The sequence below is a fragment of the Rhipicephalus sanguineus genome, chromosome 1 (assembly GCF_013339695.2).
Source record: "Rhipicephalus sanguineus isolate Rsan-2018 chromosome 1, BIME_Rsan_1.4, whole genome shotgun sequence".
Classification (NCBI taxonomy): domain Eukaryota; kingdom Metazoa; phylum Arthropoda; class Arachnida; order Ixodida; family Ixodidae; genus Rhipicephalus; species Rhipicephalus sanguineus.
In genome coordinates, this window is record NC_051176.1 from 91,090,051 (window position 1) to 91,110,931 (window position 20,881).

The 20,881-nt window shown below is 47.2% G+C and overlaps 2 protein-coding genes across 2 annotated transcripts; one reads left to right on the forward strand and one right to left on the reverse strand.

Annotated features, from left to right (window-relative positions):
- Positions 1 to 793: 793 nt before the first annotated feature.
- On the forward strand, positions 794 to 7,334 carry LOC125756635 (sodium-dependent dicarboxylate transporter SdcS-like). Its single transcript, XM_049411541.1, has 5 exons — positions 794 to 879; positions 2,619 to 2,790; positions 4,458 to 4,619; positions 6,097 to 6,234; positions 7,134 to 7,334. Exons 1-5 carry the CDS (start codon positions 794 to 796, stop codon positions 7,332 to 7,334), a joined length of 759 nt encoding a protein of 252 aa, XP_049267498.1.
- Positions 7,335 to 9,414: 2,080 nt separating this feature from the next.
- Positions 9,415 to 18,716, reverse strand: LOC119393933 (mitochondrial amidoxime-reducing component 1). Its single transcript, XM_037661131.2, has 7 exons — positions 18,452 to 18,716; positions 15,877 to 16,059; positions 10,718 to 10,865; positions 10,372 to 10,518; positions 10,237 to 10,298; positions 9,640 to 9,711; positions 9,415 to 9,578 (listed from the first exon to the last, which is right to left on the reverse strand). Exons 1-7 carry the CDS (start codon positions 18,697 to 18,699, stop codon positions 9,434 to 9,436), a joined length of 1,005 nt encoding a protein of 334 aa, XP_037517059.1. The 5' UTR covers positions 18,700 to 18,716; the 3' UTR covers positions 9,415 to 9,433.
- Between the last annotated feature and the right edge of the window lie 2,165 nt (positions 18,717 to 20,881).

A 20,881-nucleotide genomic window follows, 5' to 3' on the forward strand; every position in this document is an offset into this window, starting at 1 on the left:
CTCGGCTAATGTAAATACTGCGCATATTAAAAGAGATAAAGTTTTGTCGTTACTACCTAAAGCGTTACGTTCAGCTGAGCAGCGATGTGGCTGTCACCGACTAAATTTACCAGGACATTCAAGTTTTCGACCTAAAAAAAGTGACAAAAGCGTGACGTGTCTGTGCGGGAAAGTCAACTATCTGGAACATTCGGGATGTGCTTGACATCACGAAAATGGGCAATGTTTATTGGATGGAGCACTTATGGAGATTTTCTGCGGGAGTGACAACGATGGCTGTGGGAGGAGCTGACATTGTTTATTAGGTTGTATTGTAACCGACTGTAGCGCTTACAAGCTGTCGCCCGGCGCCTTAATTATTATTATTATTATTTCTCGATCGCAAATGGAGGCCGTGTGCTATTCCTTACCAATGGTTTAGTGTGTCCGTTTTTCGTTGTCGCCTCGTTCGCTATATATCAGCGACCGGCGCACCTGCTGTGATAGTCGGAATCCTGCCCCCGTTTCGAAGATTACTTTCACTCACCACGATCCGAGGACTCTACCGTATGACCTGAGGATGGCGTTCGTCCACCACGACCCGAGGACTCGGAACGTTCCTGAAGTAGATGCGCGCAGAGAAGCTTTCAGTTATAGCTCGTTTCCGAGGCCGTGTTTGCAAATTACGTGATCATACATCGAACGACATATACACGACAACGTTACTTGATACACGACACACTTCGAACGCGACCGTTGCAGCGGCGCGGTTCAAGACCTGAAGGCTATAATGCAATTTTTCAGATACGCAGAGATGATACCGTCGACGCTGCTGTTGACGTGGATCATGGTGAATTCCTTCAACATGCTCGAATGGAGTGCCTCCTTTGACTTGAGCGAGTAAGTATATCTGCGAACAATGGATCGATGCGATGAAACACCCGCTAATAGACAATTTTTTGAGGAAGATTGATATTCGCTTGCGCCACATTTAGTAAAACCGAAAGAAAAACTGGTTATACGTCGCGTATACATGAACTAGCCGACAATCGGTTTCAGCATGCAACTTGGGGTTATCGCTTTCAGTGCGACAGTCAAGCGGAAACCATTTTGGTGAAAGAAAGGGCGCACTTCCCATAAGCATTGATTTCACGTCGAATATTCACGAGAGCACCGGCAGGATGCGCTTGGCTCATATGAGGCAGCGCTCTGTGCATTAAAGGGCCGGTCCTGCAACGCCTTTCCAATTGTCGCCGTAGAATTACCTTATACTGTTGGACTCTGTTGCCTCAAGAAACTCCTGCCACAAATGTTTTTCGAATCCGTCAAGTATAGGCGTAGTTTTCGTACGATTCGAGCGCCGTTTGTGTCCTTTGATCGTCTCAAGCGCTCTGAACACTGCACGCGCGTCATGGCCAGCGAAGCTGTATACGGCTAGGGGCATGTCCGTCGTCGGGAGGCAAAAACGTATGTGCCTCACAAATTGGGTCATAGCGTAGTTCAGCGCAAAAAACAGGCAACAGACGAGTGAGAGGACAAGGACACACGACTGACTCGTTCCAACTCGCCCAACAAGCAACGTTGCTAAGTCACAAATTGGGCAAACCCCACTACTCGCCACCGGTCCGCTAAAAATGAAAGGAACATATGGGCGGCAAACACCAATTAGGATCGTGCACGAAACTCCAAGGGCATGCCGCAAGCCAGGGAAGACGTCGCATGTCGCGGCAAAAAGACGCATGCTGCTCATCTGGAAACTTAAAGGATCTTACGCTAAATTCAAAAGGGACTCTCTGGGCAGACCGGATTTAGTTGCGGGGTGTGTGATCGGCTAAGGTTCGAAATTCTGTGTCACTTCTGTGTCGTGTGCTACACAGGTTTGCTGGTCATCCACCTTCATAGAGTGGAATGGCTCCTCGAGTGCTTTTTTCTCATCATTTTTCTTTTGAATGTATTGTCCGCTACCTCTGGTTCAGACGTGCATAGCGTCGGCACGTGGCTGCTCCCTGTGACGGCCGTACCAGCCTATACTTGTCCGTAATCAGCATATACCTGTCCTGCCCGCTTGCTGCGCAATCGGGCCTGCTTCCTCCGCATGTGACGGCATTGCGAAGTGCAACCGACATTTGGATGTTTCCGACACGAAATTGCTAATTTCCTGCTTTATACAGTGCGATAACATTTGGCCCACATGTCCTCAGAAGCCTTGACAGCAAATCATCGACGTTTTCTGATTATGCTCAATAGGCACAAGACTGAAGAAACGCGTCTAATGGCTGAGGCCTGCATATCGATAGTAGTGGAAGCGCACGCGTGAGCCGACCTTCGATTAACTTGCATTTAAAAAAGAAACGAAATGCCTGAACAGATATAGTTGCCTTTCACGCAGAACGCCGTGTGTGCGGCAGTGACAGGTGGCGCTATGATACGTGCGTATGCGCAGATAAGTTTTCGTCTACTTTCTTTTTGCGTCCTTTCAGATGATAGTCGGGGTTCGTGTTGTCTTATTCCCTTCTTTTGTGCCCGCGTTTACAAGCCCACCTTCTCTTATGATCAATCGTAGTTGACGCAAGTGAAACCGGCTTCATCTGTTGTCTCAATTAGCGTGCACTCGCTCTGCACTTGTTGCGTGCCTGCAGTTACCGAAAACACCTCGATTTCGACTACTTGATGGCCATCCTGGCGTTCGCCGTCCCTTGGCAACGTTGGTACGACGGCCGGACCCTCGACTTCCGCCAGGTGGCTCGGCGACTGCCTTGGGGAGCGTTCTTGCTCTACCTCAGTAGCCTGCAGCTCGGCTTCGTCATCAAGGCACGTTCTGAGCGCGCTCTAGCAGGTACCGGGTACCCGACGTAGTGATGCAGAACTAACCGCAGCACTACCAGGAGTTGAATCTCTATGGAACTATCGATACCATGAGAGATTGTTTGATAGTGAGAAACCCACTCAAACGTGCCGCCATGTAATTAGTGCAACATAAACTTGACGACGTTTTCCTGCATATACCGAACCACGCGATATGCTGCGAGATAATGACCACGTTGCGCTCTATCGTTCCTGCGGTGCAGCTGTCACCAAGAGCTGCTGACGCATACCTTTCCCCACCGAAATTCTTGCATGGTACAACTTTCCTTGCCTGTAAGTATAGTATGGCTCGCCTGTGCATATATAGTTACAACCACAGACATGGAACAGCAACTCAGAATTTTGATAATTCTCGAGGCTGAGCCGACGTTCCTGAATGTCACTCTCTGGAGTGGCTACGAAGTATACTTGCGCAGTATTGTAACGCCCGTACCGGCAGAGTACGCCTTCTGAATTGCTGCCTGCATAGGCGTGCGCACGGGGGGGGGGGGGTGCAGGGGTGGCGCCCCCCACCCTATTCACCTAAAGGGGGGGGGGGCGAAAATTCAGCCCCACACATTGTCATAATATGGAGGGGGGCGCTGCGACTCGGGGGGGAGGGCAATGTCAGCGCCAGTTTCACTTCCGTGCCCCAAGTTCGAAACGCCCTCTAGGCAACACAAATATTTTTCCCGAAATATAACGCCTCAATAACTACTTCTGACATTCACACATACCAGCCCTATTTATTTCAGCATGATCGGAGATGGTTGAAAATTTGCCTGGTACACTTGATATGGAATGTCCCATATAGTATATATAATATATATCATAGACGGCATCAGTGTATATGCACGCTTGCAACCTTAGAAGCGGGCTTCTCCGTGCGAGGACTCAAAGTGTAAAGAAGCCAACTTTCGGGAGCAGGCTGAGACGTTTTGAAACGCTCAAAAACGTATGAAAGGGTCAGAACGCTTCTATTCATTTTCAAGACTCCTACATGCACCTTTGGCGATCGGCCCTGATAACGTGAGGGCTAGGCAGACCTTATAGCTTGTCCCCCCATTTCTGATTTCGAAGCCGCACGGAGGCATCTAATTTGGCGTTGTTGTTTGACAGCGCGTAGATCTGTGATGAGGAAGCGATGTATCAATGGCAACAAGTTCACCTTGTCCAGTTTAGTGTATAACACCCTTAGAAGAAGCGTGAGGTGAAGGGTCCTCGAAATTAGCAAGAAACTGGCGTTGATATGTTTGTTAGTCGGGTTTGCTGTTATATTGCGGCATAATTAGGTAAACAGCACAATAACGGGAAATGAGAAACGGCGCTGTGACGTCGCTGGTTACGCAGATTTACCACGATCGCTAAACAACCAGCTAATTAATGCTCATTTTTTAATTAATGTCGTTGTTCCTGTAATGCCCATCAGTCTTGGATTCTGCGTACACCTATAATTTGGCTTAGAAATTTAATATATATTTTCTTCACTAAACACCACGGCCGCTTATAGTATATTTGAGCAGCTTGTAATCTCTCACGATATTCTCTGAGCTCCGAGACAACGCGCTGACAAATAGATCGTATCCGGCCACGTAAACTAACTGAGTTACATCGACTGCGGCGTTCCCTCGCAGGAGTTTGGGCTGGCAGCGTGGATTTCGCGTCGAGTGCGCTCCATCAAAGCGCCCAACCGGCACTTGTCACAAGTGGTGCTGACTGCCTGCTCGGCACTCCTCACCGAGATGACCGGTGACGTGGCCACGGCCTCTTTGCTCATGCCCGCCGCCGTGGACGCGGTAAGCACGTAGCTACGCACCCGCGGCCAGTTTGTGCGGGCCTACTTTTCGAGTTCTCCCTAACCGGCACTGTGACCATACAGTCACGTCATCCCGAAGAGTAATGGGCTATAAGCTTTTGCCACACGGCTCAGCCATTCATTTTTACCATTTTACATTGTACTGGACCAGCCTCCAGCCACTTTAGGCTATCGGTACAAATAATCCTTGTATATTCAGTTTTCTGTTGATGAAAATAAAGTTCCATTGATTGATTGATTGATTGATATTGATTGATTGATCGATTGATCGATCGATCGATTGATTGATTGATTGATTGATTGATTGATTGATTGATTGATTGATTGATTGATTGATTGATTGATTGAAAACAGAGGACAGAAGAACGACACGGACACAGCGTTCTTCTGTCCCATGTTTTGTTTATGAAGTGCGCTGAAATAGTAAAAATATATTACCACCATGCCCAAGCCTACGCTCTGTCAGCCATTCATCCAAGAGTCACGATCGCCGTGAATATCCCCAGTGGATGCCTATGTTCCCTGAGCACGAATACCGTCGAGTGACATAACTGTACTATAAATCAGTTTTCATTACCAAATGGGACGTTATGACCACGAAAAAGCCCTTTTCTTTTTCTTGGAGTATCACAGTTAAACGTTAAAGCCAGGACCTCCTCGTACGTAGAAAAACTGGCCTTCTATTCAGATTGCTCGTCGTGAAAAAACGTTTTTATTGGCCGAAACAGAGGTGAAATTTAAAATGACGGCATACGCTCGAGTGTTGCAGCTGCATCCTAGATTTTCGCGCGAAACTTGCGGTACTCAAAAGACACTGTAAGCGCGCTTTTCGTCGTCTGTGACGACAAAATGCTGCAGAGAACGTCAATGCCAATTTTTTGCGAAAGTTGACAACGACAATGCGTTTAAGCCGCTTCCGTTCGAATCCGCGTTCGTCAGACACTAAATCGAGAGCGGTTACTTTGCATAATCGCCTCCGAGTTAAGAACAAACCTGGAGGCGACCCAAATACTTGACTTTGGTGTCCACTCGTGGCACTGGCACGTCGGAGTTCGTGCGCCCTGGTGTGTTCCTTGAGTTAACTTTGTATTTAGTCGCGCAGCTGAAGCGGACCTTGGAGGCTACGTAGAAATAAGCGCGTGGTCGAGATCTGCTCAAAAACGTCTCCTTTTTCAACGAACTCATTCAATTAATTTTCATTAATTATCCTGATAATTAATTGGCCCTTAAGTAAACTTATGCTCCGATATCATATGTATACAACATAACTCTTAACAGAACCATCGATTTCGTACCAGTTTTATTTTTTACAAGACTTTTTCTGAGTATTCCGAAAACCAGGAGTAAGTGCTCGCTCGTTGCTGGCGCCGCCAAAAAGACTAAAAGCGAGATGCCCATTTGGGTAGTGGGTGCTGAAGAGGCTATGCAGAGCGAAGACGACCGCCGTCGGTTCGCAGGCGATCGTCAACAGGTGCCACCCGCTGTACTTTGCGGTGCCCGTGCTCGTGGGTTCCTCAACGTCGATGATTTTCCCCGTGGGCTCCATGGCGCTGGCGCTGCTCAACGGCATCACTGGCATGGGAGCCAGGGACATGGTACACTGTTCGCTTTTCACGCGAACTATCGTTAATTGTGGGTGGGTGGGAAGAAATGACGCGTTAATATTTCCCTTCATGGCAACATTCTTTGCACTATATTACAAAGAGGGAATTACTGCGACCGCCAGATGCGCCTCATATACAAACAACTGTTCGTCGTATACAGGTGTCACATTAGTCGGCCGTCGTAAACGAGCAATTATCGTGTCGTCACAGACGGCTGTTGCTTGAAGGATCTCTGGCATGTTCCTCGCGTCGCACACTGGCGCGTTTTTTGCAACACGGAACTCTAGCGCGCTAATGGTATTAAAGACATCTTAGTCGAAATCAAGAAGAAGAAATGGGCGTGCGCAGGGCACGTAGCGCGAAGGCAAAATAACCACTGGTCATTAAGAGTAGCAGACTGGATTCCAATATAAGGCAAGCGAGCAAGGGGGAGGCAGAAAGTTAGGTGGGCAGATGAGATTAATAAGTTTGCGGGGCTAGTGGCCGCAGTAAGCACAGGACCGAGTTGATTGGCGAAACATGGGAGAGGCCTTTGCCCTGCAGTGGGCGTAGTCAGGATGATGATCGTGATGATGACAGTTGCGCGCTAAAAGTAACGAAGCTGGTGTGTAGTGCAGTTCAAAATCAGTTGTTGTTGTGAGCTCATAACAGTATGTGACCTACAAAAAAATGCGGCATTTTCAATCACATAAGCAAGCAGTTTTCACTGCAGCTTACATTTTATTGCGCCATGAAGTGTCCAATAAAGCAAAGCAATGACGTATATTGCCATTGGTAGTAAATGTGATACTCAACAACATTGAACATTTTAAAATTTTGCTTCTGTATGTGGTACGTTCTACTTAACATTTCATTTCTTTAAAACAAAATGATAATTTTTTTTTTACTAGGTTCTTACGCGCGTGTCACAGGTGGTGACTGGACTGGTGACCAAGGCAACCGCTATAACCATAGTGCTCATGACAGTCAACACTGTCGGATATTACGTCTTTGATTGGAAGGAGGCCCCAGCATGGCTGGACTCACCAGGCACCGGCACCAACGGAAATAATTCCGTCAGTCTGGATGATTTCGCTCACGTAGACTTTTAACGTCACTTGCCATCATTCCAAGTTCCTCAAGGGCTGCATTTTACTTCCATTTGTGACATCACTGACGCCATCATGTTGAGAGAACAGAATGTAAATTGTCTATTAACGCGCTATATAGCAATGAATGTTGTCTCCAACCACAGGCTATTATATGAGGACTTCAGCCTTATACATCTGCTGCGCATCGTTTGAACGTTTGCTGATTCCCATTGCAGTAACGAGAATTTAGTTGTGTGCATATATTTGACGTTATAGGAATTGCAAGAAATAAATACGCATGGCTTTGTTGAAACTGGACTGGAAAAAACTTTTTGTCCTGCAGGACACGCTTAGCGGGCGTCTCCCACGTAAGGACCGACAGGCAATACCTGGCGGCCGTTCCATGGGCCTGCTGGACGGCCCATTGCTGGTCGGCGAGAAGCGAGCTTCTGAGGGACGTCTCCCACTTGTCTGAGGTAGAGTCGGGATGAGCGTTTCTGCACTCCCAGAGCATGTGTGCGAGTGTCGCCGTGTACCCGCATAAGGGGCACGTGTCACCGGGATACGCGTCGGGATAGAAAACGTGGAGTTTGGTGGGGTTTGCGGGCTTGTCGGTATGGTATCTCCTAATAGCTCTGTGTGTGTGTGTGTGTGTGTGCGTGCGTGCGTGCGTGCGTGTGTGTGTGCGTGTGTGTGTTTGTGTGTGTGTGTGTGTGTGTGTGTGTTTGTGTGTGTGTGTGTGTGTGTGTGTGTGCGTGTGTGTGTGTGTGCGTGTGTGTGTGTGTGTGTGTGTGTGTGTGTGTGTGTGTGTGTGTGTGTGTGTGTGTGTGTGTGTGTGTGTGTGTGTGTGTGTGTGTGTGTGTTCGTTCATGCGCTTTGCTTGCGTCTCCGTTTATATGCGCTACAATATCATTCAGACTATTTTCGTCATTGTCGCGGTTTGTTGCGGTCGTAGGCTCGTCTGACATTTCTTCGATCGAATGTAGCCTATTTCGTCCTGCAGAAGTATTTTGAATGAGTTCGGAATTAAACCATTGGCCTTGGACCGTTATAAAACGTACGAGATATGGCGAATCGTAAAGCTGTATGAATGCGACGGAACGCGCGAGCGGTAGCCGCACCACATCTCCGTGGCAGCAGTGGCGCGCACAAACGTTAATGGCGACGGTCATATGCGACATGTTTTTGATGACTGCCTTATCGGGGGCTCCGGTGAAGTAGTGCTCCTTCCAACGGTCGACGCTAGGGGAGGTTTCTGAGCGTGCAGGAACTATTTATCAGAGGCAAACAGCTCTTGCAGGAGTGTTTGCTTGAGACACGCGCGGCGCCTGTCACTGCCCGACGTTTGTTTCTTTGGGAACGCTGTGATTGCCGTGGCGGCCGCGGTTGGGTGATTTCAAAACAAAGGCAATCGATTTGCGTGCTTTTTTTATCTATATTTGTACGGAAGGTAAACAAGAATGGTCGCATCATGATACAGGCAACTACTATACAATGTTTCCGTCAACGATACGAAAACAAATGGTTGTTGCAAGCGCACAAATATTCCCCTATCGTCGACTGCTGGAACAAGCGCCTCTTCGCCTGAGCCGTTAACCAGGCAGGATTTAAATTTAGAAAGGCACCGCAGGTTTTCTGTCGTCTAAGTGTTCTAACTTTGTTACTCTGCGCTACAGCCAAACCTAGTGATTATCCGCAAGTTTACTTACCTGCACACCTAATGCGTCCAGTGAGGCAGCAAGCACACTGAAACGGCGGCACTATAGTTGCCGAGAAAACCAGACTTTTTTCCGAGGCGACACCGCTCATATAGAGTTAAATTTACGAGAGCTAAGAACGAGTAATCTAGAGGAACCCGTCATGCTCGTGCGTCGCTATTGCTTTTCAAGCCTATCATAGCTGAATGCGGCTTCGAGTCACTTTAAAGTCGCGTTAAATACTAATGCGTTTTCATATTCTTGCGACTTTGACACTTCTCTTCGGAATGTATCTGCGGTCTCGTTATAAACCGCCAAATAGGGGTAAATAGCGAGGAAATTTCCTTTCAAATAATAAGCAGTGAGAAAGAAACGCAGAATCCTTTATATTTGCAACCAAATTGTTGCGACCGAAATTACTGCTCAGAGTAGAGGTTTCGGGGACAGTAGAGCGTAGACTTTATCTCCGACTGTGATTCTTCCATCTCTGACGTGGAATGTGCCTACGCCAAGGAGGGGCTGCAATTGGTACTTCTTTACTCCTTCTTCGGATCTGTCAATTCTGTACCTGCAGAGAAAAGAAGCTCGTGTCACAAAAACGCCCGTAAGCGACAACTTCCTGTACTTACTTGCGCAGTGTCACAAGAGGCTCTTTGTCAGTCCTAATGCCTCTGTCTTGATCTACGGTCGTCAAGATACATCTGTAAATTGGCCACAATTTTCAAACATCAATGCCAGTAAAACGACAGGCGAAACTGCTCAAAAAGATTTTTTTAACGGAGAAATGTCAGGTATTTCTTGTATCCGCTTGCAACTTGCTGCATTTCTCTTGCACATCAATAATAATACAGTGTTTGTGCACGGACCTGTAGTAAGATTAGAATAACAGAGAGCTGAGCCAATTGGTAAGTATTCATTCTAAAAACACAGGGCGTGCAAACACGGTCGCAAGAAAGAAGTCAGGACACCGCAAACGCCGTTTGTGGTGTCCTGACTTCTTTCTTGCGTCCGTGTTTGCACACCCTGCCTTTTTAGAATGCAGTAAGATTGTGTAATTCTTACTCTGCAAAAGCGTTTGATCACGCTCCTCTTATTTGCGAACTTGAAATAAAGATGGCTATGGTTTCTCCGTACATGATCACCTCCTCATCGTTAGACTGCATACATTTATCATGACACGCTGCTAGCTGGTCACTTATTTGGTACCAACAAAAACTATTTATTACCTTGTTGTGCGGTTTAAGAATGCCATTTCTGCGTCTGAGATCTTGAAGCGTCGCCAGTGGTCCTGCACATATACACAGCAAATTTTATTCGTGACGAAGCACTTCAGAGCAAAACCGAGCAAAACAAACATTCACCTCTGAGTGGGCATCACAGCCGTCTATAAAGAGCGTGGGCCGAAAATTTCGCCGTTGAATGTTACTACCTGCAGGCAGCTTTGACAACAGCCCATCGAGGGATGCCTTTGAGAGGACGTTAAATGCCGATTCATCTTGGAAGGCCACCTGAACCAGAAGTAGCGATCGAACATTAAGTACAAAATTATCGTCAGAACATGGCATTGCCAACGCACCGAAGAAAGCATCAAAAGCGCTACAAAACTGAATCGACTGAAATAACTATTCAGTGTCACCTGAATGTTCTGAAAATAAGCACACATATATGACGAATGAGAATATATATATATATATATATATACGTCACCGGCGCAGCACCATTCTTCCCTCGGATGATGGTCGCTCGATCAAGAATGATCCTCACCAGACGAGCATCGTCATGCTTGAGGTAGTTCCTAAACCAATCTGTGGCTTCTTGAGACACTTCAGTGCCTTTATAACTGAACATTCGTACCCTGCATGCAAGGCGCAGACACAACTGTGACTCTATATAGGCAGGTAATGAAACAGTATAGTGCGACATCAAATAACTGCAACAATAAAAAAGTCATAGTTTCACCGCAAGGGCAAAGCAATGAATGCGATAGCAACAAATTGTAGTGTTATACGAAGTGAGGCTGGCAGCTAACTGTTTTGTATCCGATCTCGCGTAACTACGAAACGCTGGTGTAAGAGAATACGGCCGCTCCATGGAGAGATGCTCTCCGCATAGTCACTTCGCGTTGAGAGCGCAGCACGTGAAAGGGTATACGAGCCGCCCGCTGTGATGGCGCTCGAGATAGCGTGCGCGCCAGCAATCGCGACCGCGCCCTTAGATTCAAAGTTCAAAGTTGCTCCTCGCGTGACACCCCCCCCCCCCCTCTCGCGTCTTTCGCGTCTTTTCATGCTCGTTAAAGACGGACGGGTCGCTTCCTGTCTGCTTCGACGGCAGGCCTCCCCAGCGGGGTGATGTTATCGCATGCACCCTTCGAGCGACGGAAATGGGCCGGCTCGTTTGATCTCTGCTTCGGCCGCGTTCGTCGCCCTCGCTCGCGCGCTTTTTACCCGCGGTAGAACATACGATGCGCGGGAGGACCTTATCAATTTGGACTACGGGAGGGACATGACGGCGACGGCGGCGGCAAAAACCCGTCGAGACTGTCCATATAATTGTTATCGCAATAAAACACACTGTTAATCAAAGATAAAGGAGACATACTATTGTGTGCAGAAGCCTAACCAGACAACGTAAGCTGTACTCCCGTGACATGCATCTATAAGCGGTCACAACCTAAAGAATAAAGGTCCGGTATAGATCCCGCGCATTTTGGGAATCGATTTCGTGCGAAGCCCTTGGCGAGTAGCTGGCTATGTCGCATTTTTTTTTTGTTTGGCTTTGAGACAAGTCTTACGAAGTATATCGACGCCTTTGTGTAGGTTCAGTAGTTGTGTGCACATCGTGGGCTTTCCAGGCACGTCGACTACACTGGCGTGTAATGGGTAGCTTACGGTTCGGCGTAACGTCGACACTCACGTCATACGTCACTTTTATCGGAACGAAGTTTAAATAGCGTTCGTAGGCGTATTTCCTCGGGGACGAGCAACGCCAGAGTATAGCGTGCAGTAGTCATAGGAGTACACATGTAATGTTTACTACCTTGTTATAAAGCGGACAGCAAACACTGCGACCGCAATTCACTACCACAACTGTTAGGAAACCGTTGAAGTCAAATTTATTTACAATCTGTACTGCGTGATTGTTGGCTATGGGTCGTTGCAGCACGCTTCTCAGCGTCTGTCTGTTACATTGAAATCGCCAACTATAACAACCGGTACGTCTTTCTCTTGTTTAAACTATTAATATATTGAGATAAGCTGGCCAGCTTATCTCAATATCCACCCATGTCTTTCCTTGAACAAGACAATAATTAAGCAAGCTCTCCCAAACCACAAAAGCTTTAATAAAAAAGCAACAACAGATGAAACGATCTCAAGGGACAAAACTGATCAATAAATGTAAAGTTAGTGACGCACAAAACTATAACATCAAAGAGGTATAGGCAGCAGTAACAAAGGGCGGCAACATCATGGCAGCCAAATGAAAACTGTATTGGAAAGACCATAATGCATGCCGTCAAAGATAAACAAGGGAATATTGTTAACAATTTTAATGACAGGGTGGCTGAGGACGTTTACTCAGAACTATACATCGCAAATGTTAATAGCCCTACTTCGAGTGCAAGCAAAATCGACAAGGGCACCGAAGTACCAAGCGTAACTATCGATGAGGTAGAAAGACCCTACAAGGCAAGAGCCGTGGAAAAGCGGTCAGGGGAAGACGGCATAACGACATATACGATTAAACATGGAGATTTTATGTTGAAGAAGCTTGCGACACTCTACCCATCATGCCTTAAAAAATCGAATATAGCAGTTTGAAAAACACCAATATTTTACTAACACACACACACACACACACACACACACACACACACACACACACACACACACACACACACACACACACACACACATATATATATATATATATATATATATACATATATATATATATATATATATATAATATATATATATATATATATATAGAGAGAGAGAGAGAGAGAGAGAACAAGCTGGCTTCAGGAAAAAGAACTCTAGCATGGATCACCTTCATACGATTAATCAAATAATGGAGAAATCTGCCGAATACAAAAAAAATTTGCAGTGGCTTAGCTCGGCTATGCCAGGATATACGTAGCGTTAGCAGAGGTTCAGCTGAATATTCTTAGCTTTCCATATTATCTAAGATTATTAGCCTTCTTCTGTTCATTCTTCGTACGCTGAACCGCTAATTGCCAGGCAACTACTTCGGGATCCGATGAGATAAGCTTCTCGGCTCTTCTGCGCCGTCGAGCAGCATTTGCGCTCTCCTTTTCCATGGCGTTACCCACCTGCAAACGCCAGTCAGAGGCGCTATCAAGCTATCAAGCGTCTGATAGCGCTATCAGAGGCGCTATCAGACGGCGACTGCACATCGAAGGCGAATAGCTGCGCGCGCGCCGGCGCCACTGTGTCTATGGCTACGACGTCACTCCTCTCGAATGCGGCGCAGACCAGCAGCGGCGAGCCGCGCGCGGCGGTAGCGGAGTCTGCGCGCTCGCCGGCGCCAGCATGTCTGCCGTGCCTACGACGCCACCCCTCCCGAACGCGCAGACCAGCAGCGGCGAGCCGCGCGCGGCGGTGTCGGAGAGCGCGTGAGATGCCAGCTCCGGTTCTCCGGTGACCCAGCTGTGTGACATCACTGATCCTCGCGCATGCGCAGCACGGCTCATGACCATCCACGCGAAATCGGCTCCGGCTAGGCAAGTGTAGCTAACGCTACGAAACGCAAACCCCTCCATATGGCATTCATATATTACCAAAAGGCATTCGACTCGGTAGAGATACCAGCTGAAGTTGAATTGACTGGCGCAAATGCTCAGACAGGGACGAAGAACACAGGACGCGGACAAGCGCGCTTGCCCGCGTCCTGTGTTCTTCGTTCCTGTCTGAGCATTTGCGACAGTCAATTCAAGTTCAGCCATGTACCAACTAGCCCGACAGCAAACGCTACTAAGAGATACTAGCGGTTCTGGAGGCGTTGTGCCGACAAGAAGTACTTAATTGAAACGTGTGAACACCGTAGCCCATATATACAAAGATTCCACAGCTACTCTGCCCCTTCTTAAGAAAAGCAGGATAATCCCGATCGAGAAATGGGTAAGAAAAGGAGATAAAATCCCTCCCCTGCTATTCACTGCTCGTTACAAGTATACAAACGACTAGATTGACAAGAAATAGGAAGGGAAATTAACGGAGAATATCCTAGCTATCTACGGTTTGCAGACGACATCGTACACTTAATCAATAACGGCGACGAATTACAAAAAGTTGAAGAATTAAATCAAGAAGACGTCAAAGTAGGGTTGAAGATGAGTGTGCAGAAGATAATGCTAGGTGGTCCGGTGAAAGAGCGCCAATTCGTGATAGACAACCGGACTTTTGAATCAGTAGAGCAGTATGTCTATAGGCCAAACATTAACAGGATAGCCTACTCATCTTAAGGAAATTCACCGAAGAATAAGGATGGGTTGTTCGCATGCGGTAGGCATTCTCAACTCATGACGGGCAACTTGCCACTGTCATTAAAGCGGAAAGTATACAACTATTGCATTTTGCTAGTCCTAACATATGGCGTCCCTTTACAATGCCCGAATTTACATAATGACCTCTTATTATAACTGCACAAAGAAGTTCGTATGAGTTCACTGCTAATTAACGCAGTGACAGAATATTTATTTCAGACAATTAAGAGAAATTTATTCAAGTTATTGTTCGAAGATTCTGTCACTTCTCCACTTCACGCACCCTCTCGTCTGTCAATCGACTTCGGTGTGTGCTAAAACTCCGCTCAACGAGCTTGACGAAAGCCACATTTCGTAAGGGTTATCCAGCAGTCGTAGTTTGCGTTACCATGCCATGGGCCCTCTTACCATATATATGGTTTATCCAAGGCCTTCTCCATGGGGTATACATACGGTCCGTTCTTCTAACGTTTTTGCAGGGAAATTTAGCTGTTATCAGATCACAACAACGGTGCCGTAGTTGTCCGCCGCCGGGGTCCGTAACCGCTATCGCGTGAAATAGGAAAAAATGAAAATGAGAAAAAAAAAATAGCATCGGATGGGATTTAAACCCGGACCCTCGGGTCCTCTGCGTGGCAGCATGCAGAGTATTCTACCGCAGAGCCACGCTGGTGCTTGAAACTCCTTTGCAAAAAGACCCTATACAGGCGTCATATCGGGCAAGGAATCACGTTAGCATATGTAATATAACCTGGCAGAAAAGTAAAATAACAACCAGGCGTCACACAATGCTAATTGCGCAACGAGTGTGCGGTTTAAAGCTGCCCACCCACTATAAAGTGCTAAACCATAATTCTTCATCGTCATCAACCATGCATGCAGCATCAACAAAGTACACATAATGCCTTACAAATGTGTAGCGGGTACCTCTCTTATCCGCAGAAAGACGAACAATGGCATAGTGGGTGCCTCCGTACTTCACAAAAATTATGATTTATGGCGTAGTGGATACCTTGCATGTGTACTTGTATTAGTTGCCCCAAAATAGCTCAGAACGGGCTCTAGAAAGGCCGCTCTACCAGCTTTCGCTGTGACTGTGCTGCGCGTTCCGCGCAGGCCTGGCGTTCTTTTTTTTTCATGGTTTGAGTTGTACAGCTGCACAGGTGACCCTGTATCAATGCCCTTGGGTTAACAAGAAGAAGAATAAAAATAAAAGCTCTTGTAAGACAACCACAGGCAACACACAAGAGCGTTCGAGTATACAGAAACACCTTTCAATGTGTCTCATTCTAAAAATGCCATCATCACCTACAAGAACTACCGTCTGAGCGGGGGTGTAGGAGATGTGGTAGTCACCTACTTGACGGTGAACGAAGGTTTTCTCTGCTCTTCAGGATCACAGGCATCCACGGTTAGTGGCGGATAGCCATCAGCCGTCAGTGTCAGTGCCAGCTTGGCCTCGTCGAAGGCAACTCTAATCATGCCAAGGCGGGGTTCTTCGCGCATAGAGACAAAGGAGTCGCCCTTGACAACGAGAATTTGCCTGCGTGTGAGAAAATGAACTCGGGGTATGCCCTCTTTGAGACGATTGCTGCAAAAGTTAAAAGTTGGACTTCGGATTAACATTGACCGTGCGCTGGGCCTTATTTAGCGTGAACTCACATCTAATAACACGGTCGTTTTTCGCATTTCGCGCCCGTCGATATGGACCGTCACGGCCAAAAATCAAACCAGCGACCTCATGCTTAAACGCGGTTGCCGCTAAGCCATCGTGGCGGGCAGGGTAGCGTACTCGTCGAGTGAAGTCGGTGCTCCGTCAGAAAAGCAGCCATGTGCACTATATCAGTGAATCAAGTCGGCGGGAATACTGTCATGGCTCGTTCACACTGAGACATTCGGCGGCGAGAGCGCGCGGAATCCGCTTCGGCGGCAGCGAGATCCGCCGGAAAAGCCCATTCCGCGCCGATCGGTCCTGGACCGATTTTTGCGGCAGCTGCCGCCGGATTTCCTCACCGCTATCCAATCGGAACGCGAATCGAACATTAAAAAAATGGCGGCGCGCTTGTGATATCCCAGTCGAAGCCCACAGCAACGGCGAAGTCTTTCGTAATCATCCTGTAGCTCTCGATAACTGCCAAGTGTTGTCGCGATTAGCATCTTTGCAATAAATCATCGCGATCTTGCAAAACGGGTAGCATTATCTCGGCTCCACCAAGCTTCTCGCGTCTTGCAAATCAGAACGAACCAACCACAACTGCTTGCGTCGTTTCTTGTTCGGCGAATGCATGTTTCTCCTCATCAGATATCCCCAGGAAGTTGCTTTCCAGCAGGCCCAGCAGTTCGACGACCCTGCTCCTGTTTATGCGCTTCGCCGTAACGAAACGCGTACACAACGCAGAGCGCGTCGATGCCAGCGTTCCTTCGCGCGAAGCGACGGTGACAACTAGGAGCCCTAGTTTCGGCGGTGCGGTTGCTAAGTGGTGTGAACAATGTGGAATTTCGGCGGCACGAGAATTCCGGTCGCTGTGGCCGGCGGATTCCTCAGTGTGAATGAGCCATCAGAGATGTAGGCGTGCGCAGGGTTCCCCATCAGGGGGGAGGGGGCAAAGGTTCATCGCAGCGCCCCCCCCCACCCTACTAAGTCAATGTATGGGGCAGATTTTACGCCCCCCCCCTCTCTTAGGTGACTAGAAGGGTCAATGTACGGGGCAGATTTTGCACCCCCTCTTAGGTGATTAGGGGGGGCGGCCGCCCCCCCTTGCCCCCTTGTGCGCACGCCTATGGTCAGAGACATAAAAACACATTGGAAAGAGCGCGAAGTAGTATATAGCTATGCCAGTCGCGTTAAAAACAATGTGAAAATTGTTTAATTGTAATCACTTTCAATACGTCATTTTCTATAGTGCTGATATTCTTTACCTGAAGCGAATGAAATGATTACCTCCACTCCCGCGCGCTAGTATATTTACAGTCGCAATATAAAACCGTGCAGCAGTGACATTCTCATCATGAGTGCAGCATTCGGAAGCGTTTGGTCAAAGCAAATGAAATTCATTTAGTGCACTGAACAAAACACTTCAGTGGGCAAACTTATTCGCACCCCTTTGTATAAGATACCCACTAACAATGAATATCGGACATCATGCAAGTACTATTAGCTATCACTGCAAATATTCTAACTGCTTTAACAAAAGGCTCGTTTCACATATGTGAACTGAATTGCTTAATGAATACTGTTAGCTCAGCCGTTTGGTTTACGTGCTGTTTCAAGGCTCATAATACCGCTATTTCGCTCGTGTATCGAACACAGTCGAGCTTCCTTTCATTGTACAAACCGAGACTTTCGAGTTACCGCATAGCTTAATTGAAAACCAGCAGATAATGAAGCCAAGGAAGTTATAGGGGACGTTAATTTCACTGTTTTAAGTGTATACTGTAGTAATTCTGATGTAGATGTGAAGGAAGTAAAGTGGACGAAACGACAACTTGCCGCCGGCAGGGACCGAACCTGCAACCTTCGGATAACGCGCCCGATGCTCTACCAATTGAGCTACGGCGGCGGTCGTCCTCTCGTCCACTTTATCGGGTATTTATGTTCATACAAATCCTGGGAGTGTGCGCCGCTCGTAGCCATGTCGACGAGTGTGGAACCCCCTTTCTTTGCCAGCTGGCATCACGCGGCACGTGATCCTTTTAACGAGTGGACAGCTGACCATAAGCCCTCGCATACTACCTGAACGCATCAAGTCCGCCGTTCACATCTATATCAGAATTACCACAACGCACTTAAAACAGTAAAATGAACGCCCCCTATACCTTCCTTGGTTGCATTATCTGCTGGTTTTCCCAAAGGTTGTGTCAAAGAAACGAGTCCTCAAAATTCACTTCTTTCATTCACGCATAGCTTTAGGGAACAACAGGAAGCACGTTCTCACCTGTCCTTCAGCCCTTTGTAGGCTGGTCCAGCCACTGTGCAGTCTGCGTAAGACACATCTACTCCAGCAAGGGACTTGATTGGATGAATCGAAATGTTGGCCAAGTGGCCCACGGGCACAAAGTGGCCGGCAGCTGTGGCTCTGCGTCTGAGCCAGAAGTAGGCTGCAACACCCACTGCTCCGCCCACAACTGCGGCAGTCAGGGCAATGTTATTCAGAGTAGGAGCAGGCATGGTTGAATATACCATTTCTTCAACAGCAGGCCCTTCGCGTCCACAGCATCACATATTGGGAGGAAGGAATGAAGATTAGCAGACGAGAGTGAAGCTGCACCGAAAGCACCAGTTTTAACCGCGAGAAGACGCTTAATAAGCGAGAAAACGCGCATTAAGAGAATACAGGCGGCGACATCGCCGTGAAGTTCCCGCGCCAGCTCGCCGTGACGTCATAGAATTTGACAGCGTCTGCTTGATCCCACGTAACCGTTTGTCGCTAAAAATTATTTACATTGTGTTCTAATGGACACAAATTCTTAATATAGAAAGTTTCAGGAAAGTTCATTGAAAAAAATGTGGCCAAAATACGCGAAAGTACTTTGAAATTCGTGACGTCACACTTACGTTAAGGTGCTGAAGTTTCGGCGCGGAATTCAAACATGAAACATTGACCTTCATTTACTCTTCCGATACTTAGCATAATAATAACAATAATAATAATAATAATAATAATAATAATAATAATAATAATAATAATAATAATAATAATAATAATAATAATAATAATAATAATAATAATATCTGGGGTTTAACGCCCCAAAACCACGGTATGATTATGAGAGACGTCGTAGTGGAGGGCTCCGGAAATTTCGACCACCTGGGGTTCTTTAACGTGCGCTTAAATCTACGTACACGGGCCTCAAACATTTTCACCTCCATCGAAAATGCAGCCGCCGCGGCGATATTTGGCATACGATAGCGAAATGAATGACAATAGAGTACTGAAAGAATAATTTAACAGTGTAAACTGATTTAACGCTTCACCAGTGTCCCTTTAAGCTCCCTGACTAATCCCCCAAAGAGAAATAACAGGAAAACTGTAACCACTACGACCTGCTACCATCTTTTAACTCGCACCAATGCCTGAGCACCTGGTTTATTCTGCACTTTCATCTGACACAGCTGTAACACGACCAGATAGTTTGTCTCACTTTGTATTTATTCCCAAACACGCTGTTGTAATGACGAAAGGAAAGCGCGCTGGAAAAGGAACTGTCAGATAAATTACGAGGATCGTATATATAGCTGGCTAACACTTCCAGGGCTCGATCATACATGCATGTAGTGCGCAGATACAGTAAAACATTGGTGCAACAAACCTGAAAGTGTAGCGGGACTTCGTTATATCTATTATTTCATTACAACAACTTCCCACCGTCACGACCGACAATGACCGCCAGGAGACTGGGGACACCCTGTTAGAGCCAGCCACCAAGTGAGCCCCCCAAAGAACAAAAAAAAAAAAGGCAGGTCGTTGTTTATGTTGGCATCTAGCGGCGGCCGTTGCATGAATTCTCCACCGGCTGTTGTTCACAAAACTGAAAACAAAATGATTGGCCAAAGCCTGAGCCGGGTGTTTTCGGAACGATCCATTTGATGTTCCCCTTCTTCGTTGCTTTGAGTGGCCGATCCAGGCATGGAGTTATTATACTGAGTCAGTATATTAACTCTATGGATCCAGGCGCAAACGGCGACGCGCTAGTGATGAAGGTAAATGAAAAAAAAAAATGAAATGGCCGCTATGAAACGCGGTCCTTTATGGACGCGCAAGTACCCTCGATTCACGCACATATCTCGTACAAGAGTTCATGGCTGCCCCGGTCAGACTGCGAAGCATGTATAGTATATACCGAAGCATTTTTTGTTCTCCAGAAAGGCGAAGAGCGTGAAAAAGAATTTGCTGTGCGGTGGAAGCGGTATGCGTACATGGCCACTGACTCGTAAGCCCCCCTCCCCTCTCCCCTCCCCCCCCCCCTCTTCTTCTTGACAGGAGTGATTCTGTTATAAAGGACACTCATAAAACTAAAGCCAGCAATATCTATAGCAGCCCGAGCCAGCAGAGTCAACAAAAATATTAAAAGTCACGACTCACCGAAGCATATGTACGGGGACACAAATTATGCGTCTTGTATTTACAAAAGACACCTAGCAGAGCAGGCGGTTCGAAGTTGATGAGCGTCTGGCGCAACGACAATTAACAACAATAATAACAGTAATAATTTGACTTGTGCTCAGCCGCGGTCAACAGAACAATGCAAGCCGCACGATTTGCTGCGCACCCATAAGGCACGCAAGAAGCACAGACGGAGACGCTCAAATAGTGGCAGCTCTTGGGAGACTCTCAAAAGGAAGAAGTCCTCAAGATAGCGTACGT

Coding starts and splice junctions, on each gene's coding strand:
- LOC119393933 (XM_037661131.2), bottom strand. CDS start 18,699: ATGGTATATTCAACCATGCCTGCTCCTACTCTGAATAACATTGCCCTG. Junction 10,519..10,717: donor GGAAGAATGGTGCTGCGCCG/GTGACGTATATA, acceptor CTTCTGGTTCAG/GTGGCCTTCCAAGATGAATC. Junction 9,712..10,236: donor TTCTTAAACCGCACAACAAG/GTAATAAATAGT, acceptor GCCAATTTACAG/ATGTATCTTGACGACCGTAG.
- LOC125756635 (XM_049411541.1), top strand. CDS start 794: ATGATACCGTCGACGCTGCTGTTGACGTGGATCATGGTGAATTCCTTC. Junction 2,791..4,457: donor AGCTCGGCTTCGTCATCAAG/GCACGTTCTGAG, acceptor GTTCCCTCGCAG/GAGTTTGGGCTGGCAGCGTG. Junction 4,620..6,096: donor TGCCCGCCGCCGTGGACGCG/GTAAGCACGTAG, acceptor GTCGGTTCGCAG/GCGATCGTCAACAGGTGCCA.